Source organism: Stylophora pistillata, chromosome 12, assembly GCF_964205215.1.
Source record: "Stylophora pistillata chromosome 12, jaStyPist1.2, whole genome shotgun sequence".
Lineage (NCBI taxonomy): Eukaryota > Metazoa > Cnidaria > Anthozoa > Scleractinia > Pocilloporidae > Stylophora > Stylophora pistillata.
In genome coordinates, this window is record NC_142530.1 from 20,951,397 (window position 1) to 20,963,816 (window position 12,420).

Consider the following 12,420-nt stretch of genomic DNA (forward strand, 5'->3'; position numbering starts at 1 on the left):
GATACCGTGATTGCGCCATTGAAATTTCAAATGTATCCCCATATAAAAAAACAAAAAAAAAACACTCGAAAAAAGTTTCGGTTTCGACTTCAACGACGTTAGTCTGTGAGAAAAATGGCTTTAAACGATCTAAAAAGTCGTCAAAGAAAGCCAGAATGTTCAAGCTTGTGTAAAGCTATCATAATCGATACGCATAAACTATTCATGAATTGACCCCTTCTGTGGAAAATGTGTCGCTAAATTAGGAAGATCAGGAATCGACTTATCATGTAGAGCTGGTCTCTAAAGAGTCACGTGCACGAGACGAAGATCCATGTGTTATCTTTGCACTTGGGCGCTAAAACTCTTTCAGTGTTGCTTACCTCCTTTCATTGACGGGAAGGTGTGACAGTTTGGTAACGAATTGAGAGGTCATCACAATAAACTGCACAATAGTTCAAACTACTTGAAGTATACTTAGCCGACGCAGTATCATTTTGCCTGAAGAGGTTACATAATCGTACAATTTAATGGTATTTCGGCCTCTTGAGCCTTCTCTCAGCTGATCATGCGACTGTTAAAAGTCAGCTAGCCATTCTTAAAAGAATAACGAATTTACCAGAGCCCGTTTAGCACGAGCTTGTATCTGTGCACTCAGAGCGATGAAGGGCGAGGTGGCGGGAAGTTCGTGACGAGAGATGGTTCCCCACGCGACTTCGGTGCTTGTCACTTTGTAGCAGAGTAACTTGCCAGAGAAGCATGGCTATGATCATGAAGGAGATAACATGATTATGTGTTTCTATACATTTATTGAAATACCTTTCACTTTAATAGAAGGCATATATCACGAAGCATTTAATGTAAAATACATTTGAGACTATTTTAAGATTGCTCAATATCATGAGAATCTTCACACAACTATATCGATCCAGGAGATTCCTTTTTTACCTTATTTTGCTTCGTTTGATATTATAACTGGCGTTTTTGCCTTGAGTCAAAGTTCTTATCTCAGGCTTTTGACCTTGCACGCCTTTATTTGCTTGAGCTGGTTCCTGAACCAATAACTGCCCTTGCGTTGAGCTTGCATCTTTTGCAGGCACGATGTTTCCTTTGTTTAAAATCTGCACCTTCCCGTTCGGAATTTGTGACTTTTTGCAACAATCATTTGTAGGACAAACACCAACAAATAATTTATCACAAATCGCCGGGCAAATGGGTGCAGCATTTGCCGCTGGTATGCCGGGAGGTCCGGGTGGCCCCGGAGGTCCTGGTGGTCCGGCAGCTCCTGCATCCCCGGGTTGTCCCATCGCCCCGGGAGTTCCCATGGCACCTTGAGGACCTTTAGGTCCTTGGATTCCTGGGAAACAAAAGTATTTTGGAAATTATCATTTGCTTTTTGCGGATTTGATATAAGTTTATTCATTCTTAGTCGATATAGTGTGTATAAAACCGACCTCATTAACACCCTAGTCACCAAACGCTTTACAGAGACGTATTTCGCGAAGGTGACCTCTCATGGGTAAAATCCGCTTTCTTGCGCAGCGGGCTGATTATGAGTTGGCTGTTGGTCACCATATTTGTAAAGAAAACTCCTCAGGGTGATCACCTTTGCAGTAAAAACGTTGCAGGAGAGAGTTACCAGACTTCACATTTAATCCTATATTGCGCGCCTTGCGGTGGATTGAAGGTATCAGTGCTACGACTTTTGCGGACTTGTTTCAGCCACAACTCGGCTAACTTTGGCTGTTTTGGCCACTTATGAAACTTGAGTGTCTCCACATGTGCTCGCACTGTATAGAGGTCGGGAGAACGCTTATCATTGTCGCAAAATCCAACAGAACAGCGAGCGTGATTTGGCATTTTAATGTGTTCGCCATGTGTTGGCCGCGCGCTCGCCCCAATCTTTTTGCGCCCCTGGCAAGATGGCGACCATTAACCTTGAATCGGTCTATTGTATTTTTTTTTGTAAGTAATTGTCTCCTCATGGTGCAAAAATGAAAAGAGGCACTGACTTACTTAGTTTTCTAGAATGGTACATGGCATGTACAAGTAACAATTCACCATTTCCTTAGAACGCCACTGATGCATACATCATTAGTCATACCGACACTTGAATTGGTCATGGCATGAATTTAATTTGGTTTTAATTAACTTAAAATGCAAATTCACAAATTTCTTAATCTGTGTACATTACTCTTCAAATTCGAATCCATCAAACAGTTAAATAGTTTTTTTTTCTCGCCACAGTCAGTAGACCGACTGTAGAAAGCTTCTAATAGTTTTTAAAATCCCTAAACCAAAGTTTGCTTCTAAATAACGGTCTCTATCGTCCTTAATTTTATTTTCAAATTTTATTTATGTATAGCTAGTCCAATATTCTATCACATTCAGAGAGGTTCCTAAACTTTGCTGTCAAGATCATGTTTAAAAAGGCCTTCTATGTGATAAATCACGAGCTTTTACTTAGGAAGCTATCTATTTATGGGGCCGATGATTTATCATTAAAGTGGTTCAGTGAGTTATATCTTACCGGAAGGAAACAATATGTGCGTATAAATGGCTGTTGTTCCACCAGTAAGAGATTGTTACAAGGATCGATCTTAGGACCTATTCTCTTCCTATTTTTTGTGAACGACATCTCTTTAGGTATACGCGATTCAACACCAGACGTTTGTGCTGATAATACAACTTCATCAAAAACGTCTAGCTGGTTTGCGGATAGTTTGCGGAACTTTGTCGCCTCTACTACAATGGATGTTAACTTGAGTGGAAGAAACATTGAACATGCCAATGATTTCAAACGTTTAGGGGTAACGTTAGATCATGATGTTTCACTTAATCGCCAGATTGAGGAGTTATGCAAAAAGTTGGCGGAACGTACTGGACTCCTTCGTCACATAAGTCCTTATTTAAAACGCAGTCAACGAGACATATACTACTCTACGATCATTAAACCTATAATGCTTTACGGCAGTATGATTTAGACTTCTTCCAGTCAAAACACCTTCTGTCGGCTTATTTAACTCCTTAAAGTGAATCCTCTTTTATGCTGAATAATATTTAAATCGATACACTTTAACCTGCAAAAGGCTGAATGGCAATACCCCAGGCTGAATATATAAATAATTTACTTATCAGAGACTCTGAAACACATAATAGATCAACCCGTTTCTGTAATCTTGACTTAAGTTGCCCTCGATATAAGAGAAGGGCAGAAAATGGTCGAGCGTTTGCTGTTAGAGCAACAAAAGAATGGAACAAACTAAGTGTGGACCTCAAATGAAGTACTAGCCGTCAAAATTTTTAAGTGTTCCATTTTTGAAAGAATTCTAAATAATCAATTCTTACGCAATTATTCATGTAAATTTTAAAATATGTAGATAACTACATTTTATAATTTTATTTTTCGATGTACAAAGGCTTATATTCTATTTAAATTACTATTAATATCGTTACAACTACTGCCATTAGTTTGTTTTTTTTTTTAGGGCCATTAGATTATCAGTTTTATTACTGCCAAATGTTACCCTCATTAAATAAAGTCTTACTTACTTACTCACTTACTTACTTACTTACTTACTTACTAAAATAAAAACGCTCTCTGCACCTGTCTCGTGACAATTTCTTAAGTGTTATTTTCAAATCACTTGAAATTTCCCTATCTTCACTTGCCCAACTCCCCAACCGGCATCTGTAACTGTGCTCGAAACCGTAACCTGTACACGTACAGTACTCATCACACTTCAAATTTGAATCCATCAAACAGTTAAATAGTTTTTTTCCCCGTAAAAGTCAGTGCACTGACCGTAGAAAGCTTCTAATAGTTACTAAAAATCCCTAAACCAGAGTTTGCTTATACATAACGGTCTCCATCCTTCTTATTTTTATTTTCAAATTTTATTTATAGCTAGTCCAATATTCTATCACAATCAGAGAGATTAATAAACTTTGCTCTCAAAATCATGTTTTAAAATACAACCGCTCTCTGCAGTTGTTTCGTGATAATTTCTTAGCTGTTATTTTTAAGTCACTTGAAATTTCCCTATCTTCAATTGCCCAACTCCCCAAAGTCTATAAATGTGCTCAACACCGTAAACTGTGTCGGCACAACTAAGAGTAATTTACATTTATATTTCTGTAGCACGACAAAACACTCAAGAATTTTTTGTTTTAACTCTTGACGTGTCAATGGACCGTCAATAATGCATGGCTGTGATTAGAGATGATAAAAACCGGAGTCGTCACCCTGTATCAGAATGACTACGACTTGAACTGACAACGTATGAAATTCAAGTCCTCGGTTTATTGGCTAAGTTGATGTGGTTCAGTTTGTACTAGGGACAGAAATTCGTCCAAATAACTCATGTAATTAGTTTAGGATCTGTTTCCTGTGAAAAAGCCGACAAAATGTGACACGTTTAGCCTATCTTTCCGTTAATCATTTGTTTTTCTCTTTATTCCTGTATTTCTTTCAACTTGATTTGCTCTTTCTCAATTTCAAAAGTTGTTCAGCCCGCTTAAAAGACCCTCAAAGAGTTTCCAAATGGAGCGTTTTCCTCTTCTTCCCAAAATCAATACTTTATGGTGGATCTTTTATTGATATTTCGTGAATGTAAACTCGTTGAGGGGAATGGTCTGTGGTCAGGTGCTCACACGTGCGTGAAAGCAAATGTCGGGTAACCTACATCCGAGTCAAGGTGCCGGCGAAGTTCTGGTTGAAAGACCGGGGTTACGTCGCAATATGTAATCTTAACAAAATCTTTAATAGCTCCTTTTCAATAACACTTGCATGAAATTGACATTTCAGTAACAATTAGACATTTCTTAATGACACTGGCACTAAATGTATAACACCGACACTCGAGGTATTCAAAACTTCAATTTAGATTAAAGTTGATATGCATTTTGACATATTTATCACAATTCATGCATGCGACTCTTCATATTCAATTTTTTGTTCATGTTCGTTTCTTCCCATGTTTTCATTTATCGAAAACAGATACTGATTGCAGGAAGCCTGTTGCTTTTTTTTTTTTTTTAATTTTCTAATAAAGGGAGAATTTATGTAAGATTGTTGGATTAATATCCACATTGTCTATGATGAATCCTGGGCCAATAATTTCTTCAAAGCTTGGCAGAAAAGATACGTTGAGCGTCGGGAACGTTCAATTTGCAACCCACATCGCTGATCGCTGATTAAGATTCTCAACCCAGACTTCGCATGCTGATATGGTTTGATATAAGCAAGAGAAAAACGACGAAACATTTTAACTTGGATTTATTGTAAACTTTGAAATAAAGATAGAAACTTCAAAGAGCACTAACGGAACTTTTTAAAGAAACAGTGCTCTTCTGATTTCTTTGTACAAGTTATATATAAGTTCCTGTCAGTGCAATTAGAACTCCAAGATACCTTGCCTGATTAGTAGTGGCTGATATGTGTTCGTATGTGAATATACCGTGACTTTTTCTTTCTCGAAATATGAAATCATTGCTGGTTGTTTCGTTACAGTTTGACCGCTCCTAGAAAAAAAAAACAAAACAAAACAAAACAAAACAAAAAAAAAGTAAGATCAACGACAAGAACAAAAGAGGTTTCTCTTCTGGCAAATGTTTTTTTTAACTGACGAAAGTGAAAGTCCTTTGATAAAATTGTATTTGAAGCTTATTTGTTGCACTAAACCTTTTTCCAGACTGTCTTTTTGTTCGCTATAATGTTTTTTGCCTTTTTTTTTGTTATTCAGCGTCGTTGTTGCAGTCTTTTCCGTTATATCTTTATTTTTCGTTATGTGCATTCTTTTTTGTATTAGTGACACACTGTAGCTGAACAAGCACGCGAAAACAGAAGGAAAGTCAAGACAAACAGTTTAACAGAATACACGCTATGCATAATGAAAATTTGCTTAACAAGCCTGGTAACAAGTTTGCACGAAAGCGAGGTCCGTCGGGCTACTGTGTTTTTCTTCCTTCGGAGGCTTTTACCTTGGTTAACACAAAATGAGCTCGGTTGCAAACAATCTAAAGCTTTCAGATGCAGATGTTCCTGGTTCATCACTAAGTGGGAGAGCTCCAGCCAATTTAAAAGTACAAGAACTAAAATTCTGGCTAAAATGCAGAGGAGATCCCGCCAAAGGTATAAAGACGAAAGTCCAACTTGTTAAAAGGTAAGACAACAACGATTGAACCTACTTTTAAAATGTCAAGAAGCTCATTGATATTATTAATTGGCCATGAAAGAAAAGAAAAACCCTAAAATGTTCTAATCAATCCAAAGAGATATTGAATTCAGATTGTAAAGTTATAGGTCGCTCAGACTCGATCGTCTTCGATTGAAATTGCGTTCCGCACCTCATTCGATACGAAATGAAATGAAATATGAAATGTATAAACATTTACGCTTCGAATAGACTTTATTTTCGTCTGGATCCACTACATTTTTGTCTTTTCCAGCCTTGATATACTCTTCTACCCTTTATATTAAACGAGAGAAATTTCAAGTGCTTTTATATGTTGATCCAACATATGAACGTATCGAACGAGGTGCGGAACGCAATCTCAATCGAAGACGATCGAGTCTGAACTAACTATGGTCTGAGCGACATACAACTTTACAATCTGAATTCAATATCTCTTTGGATCGATTAGAACATTTTAAGACTTTTCTTTTCTTTCATGGCCAATAATATCAATGAGCTTTTTGAAATTTTAAAAATAGGCTCAATTGTTGTTGTCTTACCTTTTAACAAGTTGGGCTTTCGTCTTTAGAACTTTGGCGGGATCTCCTCTGCATTTTAGCCAGAATTTTAGTTCTTGTACTTTTGAATTAGCTGGAGCTCTCCCACTTAGTGATGAACCAGGAATATCTGCATCTGAAAGCTTTAGATTGTTTGAAACCGAGCTCATTTTGTGTTAACAAAGGTAATAGCCTCCGAAGAAAGAAAAACACAGGGGCCCGACGGACCTCGCTTTCGTGTAAACTTGTTACCAGGCTTCTTAAGCAAATTTTCAATATGCATAGCGTGTATAAACTGTTTTCTTATTTCATTAGATATAGGAAAGTTCGAACACTACATCTCGATGCATACGTAAGTTGGTTTAATTTTCCTTTCCATTTTGGGTAAACTATTATCTAACTCACCTCAAAAACCACATTCGTTCCATTTACGACTTTTAAAGAATATGTGATTCCAGAGTAATCTAATTGAATGCACTTATACTCTGTGCTTCTTCCTCTCACGGTCATAAAATTAAGTACTGCAAGGAACAAAACAGATCAAGTTATTAGCATAAACGCGACTGCACTATTAGAAAACAGATCAAGTTATTAACATAAACGCAACTGCACTATTAGAAAACAGATCAAGTTATCAGCATAAACGCGACTGCACTATTTTAAAACAGATCAAGTTATCAGCATAAACGCGACTGCACTATTAGAAAACAGATCAAGTTATCAGCATAAACGCGACTGCACTATTAGAAAACAGATCAAGTTATCAGCATAAACGCGACTGCACTATTAGAAAACAGATCAAGTTATTAGCATAAACGCGACTGCACTATTAGAATGAACCATGAACTTTTTACCATTCTCCCAGCACAGATATTATCATTATTACTGCTATTATTATTATCATTATTGATTGTTATTAGTATTGATTATTATAATTATTGATTGTTATTATATGTAATCTATTTATTTTACACCAACTACTCTGTCTTTGCTGAAATACCATTTTATCCTTATACTGGCATGTATAATTCTCTTTAGACAAATACTCTTTATTCTTTAAGATTTTCATTGATGTCACCATTGAAACGAACTGTCATTTATTTATTTTCAAGAGTATTGGGATTGATTGGGCAATTTCGAGGACTATTCTTTTCCGCTGATCGAGACGGAGTAGTAACGACACAGTCTTGGCCGTCAATGATGGTGGAGTACACAAATACACCAAAATTGTAGTTTAGATTAGGGTTTTGTAGTTTAGATTAGTTTAGATTAGTAGAGTAGGGTCCAATCCCTAACACCACTGTAATCTCAGTAATACTACTCACTATAATATCTATACATTATCCAGCAACCAGGGAAAGAGAATACTCAAACTTATCAGGTAGAAGTTTTTGTCTTGATCTAACACCAAATTCTCATGACTAACTTACAAGAAAATGTAGAGCAGCTAGAAAGGAGAATCAACAAACGAATAATAGGTTAAATAACTCGACTGAAAAATCAAGGGAGATCAGTTCCGACTTATTGAGAACCAAGTTGTGGCATTCTTTTTCGTCCTGTCGACAGTTCCCTACCCCTCAGTAACATCTCTACTTGTGTAATACTCACTTGTTAATGCGTCAGTGGTTTTTCTGCCACTGACGAATGTTTTACACTGTCTCTTTCCGTTTGTAACTTCACAAATGTCAGTGTGAATCTTAACCAGATTACCTCCGGGACAGTGATTTCTCCTTAACTCCGAGGAAAGACTCTTCTTCGGCGCTCCCTCGCATAACAGCGTGCTATGAATTGCAAGTGGTATCTGAAAATAAAGACATTGGAGACATCAGTGCAATCCAGGTTTTCCTTGTATGGCTTTGTATAAGGATTATGTGCCATCAGTTACAAAATATTGGAATTCGCAAAGGGTTCAGGAGAGTAATTTAGCCGTTATTTCATTTATCAGTCGAAATGAATCCTTCTGACCTTATTAACTTTAAGTCATTCCTATCATTATATATTAGTTCGATATTTATTCAGTTTGGTTAGCGGAACCTGACCAGTCGTTTCATTTCTTTGCTCGTTATTTCTTACCGTAGTCAGCATTTCGCTGACCACAGGGAAAAACGAGAAAGTTGCAAGAAATATTAATTGAAGATGCCTGAGGATGACTTGCATCGGGGAATTTTTTACTATTTTACCAGTATCGATTCGCCTGATTTACTAAATTGACTAATATAACTCGGTTGACCGACTGTTTCAAGGATTTATGCGGCAGCAATTACTGTTAAGTGTCCAAACGTGACCACCTACGCAGAGAATGCGCTAATGACAAACAGATTATGTAAGACGTGACATGATTTGTTGAATTTGTAAATTTAGATAATTCATTTACGTTTGGTTTGGTTTGACATTTTTATTGCTGAATCTAGTTTAAAAAAGTAAAAGAAGATAGTGCAATTAAAGTGTTAGAGAGGGGCAAACAAGCTGTGAAGTTTCTTGAGAATATTCGAGAAGCACTAAGACTACCTATATAAATAACCATGCCGGATTCACGCAATCATCGAAAGGCAGATATCAAATAGAACATGTACACTAAAAATTTTAAGGGCCCTGGGAAATCAGAAATTGTATAACAATGAGAAACCCTTTCCATTATCAAATGATACCGTGTGAATGTAGTAAACGTCCAAACATACAAGACCTCTTTTAGTCACGCCCAATTCCAGAACAGGTGATAGACAACCCAGAGAAGAAACCCATAAAAACCACTCAAACTAAATTTTTTATAGGGTTCAAGTAATCAAAACTTTAGACAAACCGAGTACAAGCAACTACAATGAAGGAAACAATTTCAATTCAAGTTTGACCATACAAAATTCTGAGTCCCCATGCAGAATTTTTGCTTCGTCCCGCGCCCGCGCTCGTGACAAGACGAAAAACAACTTTCTCTATTTCTTTACCGAGCTCAAAACTTACCATCTTTCTTATTCTAACTTTAAATCATGTTTTGCTTTGTTTTAACTATAATACATTGGGATGAAAGGATGGCAATAAGAAATAAGGACATCTTTTGCTTACCAGAAATAAAAGTTTGACATCCATGTTAGTGCTCTTAAAGGATATCGACAAAAGAACATCAAATTATAAACCAAAGCCTGACTATGAACGGTTTAACATTATGTCCACTATATATATATATACTTTCCCCTAGATTTTTTTCTTCAGTTCTAACTGTATCCTCATGTTGAAAAAATGAAAAAAATTTAATGATAATCCTCCACAAACGACGATTACACACCCTACCTTTTAGAACTAGGTTAAAGTTAACCGGAACAACAAAATGAGTGCTTAGAAAAGTCAATACTTCAAAATGATTTTCAATTACATTAATTGAATTTTTCTTGACCTACTTAGTATTTTATTTTCAAACAGCTAAAATATACCCCATGCCGTTTACAGAAAAAATGTTTTTTTTTTTCGTGTCTTTTCTATTTTTTCCCTTTTGCAAAATTAAACAGTATGGTTTAGTTTAAAGATATCAATTTCTTACACATTCGTGCTGAAAGTAACTGAAATCTCCAAATCAGCTAAATTAATTTATTACGTTGGTTGATAGTAACAAAATATAGAACGTTGCAAACACAACATATAAACAAGTAAAGAAAGATTTCGTGAGATCAATGTAGGAGTTGATTAAGTGTTTTTCTCCTTTAAGCTGAGCTGTGCCTTCCGTTTAGTATAAATCGGAAAGTAAAACAAACTTCAAAATGGAACTGACAGGATGGCTATGGTATTCAAACACGTTTTGCGGTCTTTTGAGATAAACGATATTAAAACATAAACTGGTTTATGCGTGCAGAAAATTTTTACCACACACGGGTTAGAAGTCAAAGGATAACATTACAACTTTGATGTAGTCTATAGGTGAACTCGTAAATGTCACGAATAAGCCATAAAGAACGTACATGGTGGGCTAACTAGTGAAAGGAGCTTTAATTCATTCAGGCTTGCACGATTAAACCCAAATATTGTCCATTGACGAGTTGTAATTTTTTCGCTTCTTTTTTCTTATATTTCTAAGTCTTCCTCTCCTCCAAAAATGCTGAAATATTCATATTAATCATGTAGCCTTAAAAGGGGGCGTAGTGTGAGATTTTAAAGGTGTACGCACCGCGCGGAAATTGGGGGCGTAGAAGGCGCCCCAAACGAGGGGTATCCAGCTGGGGGTATGCTCCCGAAGAAAAGTTTGAAATTTAGAGTCTCGGAAATGCCATTTCCAACTATTTCCGACGAACTTTTTTGCAAATAAATGCTACGGGAAATGTAGTAGTTAGCTGTTTATTTTACCTATCTCTACAGTTTTAAAGCTAAAAGGTTGTTTCTTTCCTAAGATAACCAGAGATTCAACAAGTCTAGGAAGCCAAATAACGTTTCTTGTCGTTTATGAATTGATGAAAAGGTTTGATTTCTTTGCTCGTTATTTCTTAATTCCGACGAACTTTATGGCGTATGCGTAGGAGTGTAATTCAAGCTGGAGAGGTTGTGAGAAAAATGGCCGAGGATGATGGTACTAATGAAATAGTTAAGCAATTTTCACCTCAAGTAGCAGAATAATCAATTATGCGGAGTTGTTTACACATCGCCGTGCCTCTACATCTCGGAAGGGCAAAAAACAATGGAGGACATTTTTCAAGATAAAAATCAGTGATAATAATTTTGAACAACGTTTCGACCTCGCTGAGGTCATTTTCAAGCTGATGAAGAGGAAAATTTTTACATATATGTACTAAATTCAAGACGTGGGAATGATAAAGGCGATAAAATATGGAAATATGTAAACGCTAGGCGTAAAATAGAAGTGATAAAATTGCAAAGGAGACAATACGAATAAATTAATATTAGAATTGACGAAAGTAAAACTATAAATTATACGAAGATACCGTAAATTAATATGAAAATAGCTTTGCGCGGATTGAGTCTGACTGTTTGTTCAAGCTTGGCTTAATTTCTTTTAAAAAAGCATCTCGTAAATTAGGCAGTCCAGGCCTAAGCCGAAAATTTGGAGCTGACATTTCTCCTGTGTACACTGACAGAAAGATCGGATATGAGTTAAAATCAACGGAAAAGAAGCCCCAACATCATCAATCAGAAGCGTGTTGTGTATTATTTTAAGTGGGGGCTGTGCGATGCAGACTACGTCGGCTACACATGCCAGCACCTCTACCAATGTGCTGAAGAACACAAAGCGTCTCAGTCTTCAATCAGGAACCACATTAAAGAGCGGCTTGGGGCATACCCCAGGTGACTTGCAACACAGTATCAAAATCCTGAAGAAATGCCTGAAGAAATGGACTGCCTACTTTACGAGATGCTTTTTTATAAAAGAAAATAAGCCAAGCTTGAACAAACAGTCAGACTCAATCCGCGCAAAGCTATTTTTATAATAATTTACGGTATCTTCGTATAATTTATAGTTTTACTTTCGTCAACTCTCATATTAATTTATTCGTATTGTCTCCTTTGCAATTTTATCACTTCTATTTTACGCCTAGCGTTTACATATTTCCATATTTTATTGCCTTTATCATTCCCACGTCTTGAATTTAGTGCATATATGTAAAAATTTTCCTTTTCATCAGCTTGAAAATGACCTCAGCGAGGTCGAAACGTCGTTCAAAATTATTAGCACTAATTTTTATCTTGAAAGGCTTTTCTAGAGGACATTT

General features: G+C 36.5%; 1 protein-coding gene across 1 annotated transcript; it reads right to left on the reverse strand.

Annotated features, from left to right (window-relative positions):
- Positions 1–5,242: 5,242 nt before the first annotated feature.
- Positions 5,243–10,101, reverse strand: LOC148719211 (uncharacterized). The gene is made up of 4 exons (XM_088740531.1): positions 9,773–10,101; positions 8,321–8,513; positions 7,118–7,233; positions 5,243–5,502 (listed from the first exon to the last, which is right to left on the reverse strand). The coding sequence occupies exons 1-4, from the start codon at positions 9,794–9,796 to the stop codon at positions 5,350–5,352; spliced, it is 486 nt and encodes a 161-aa protein (XP_088596657.1). The 5' UTR covers positions 9,797–10,101; the 3' UTR covers positions 5,243–5,349.
- Between the last annotated feature and the right edge of the window lie 2,319 nt (positions 10,102–12,420).

Bases quoted from the DNA above. Each gene is read 5' to 3' on its own strand.
- LOC148719211 (XM_088740531.1), bottom strand. From the start codon at position 9,796: ATGGATGTCAAACTTTTATTTCTG. The intron at 8,514-9,772 runs GTAAGCAAAAGA...CTTTATTTTCAG, and splicing joins ATGTCAAACTTTTATTTCTG to ATACCACTTGCAATTCATAG. The intron at 5,503-7,117 runs GTGAGTTAGATA...TTTTTTTTCTAG, and splicing joins GAACGAATGTGGTTTTTGAG to GAGCGGTCAAACTGTAACGA.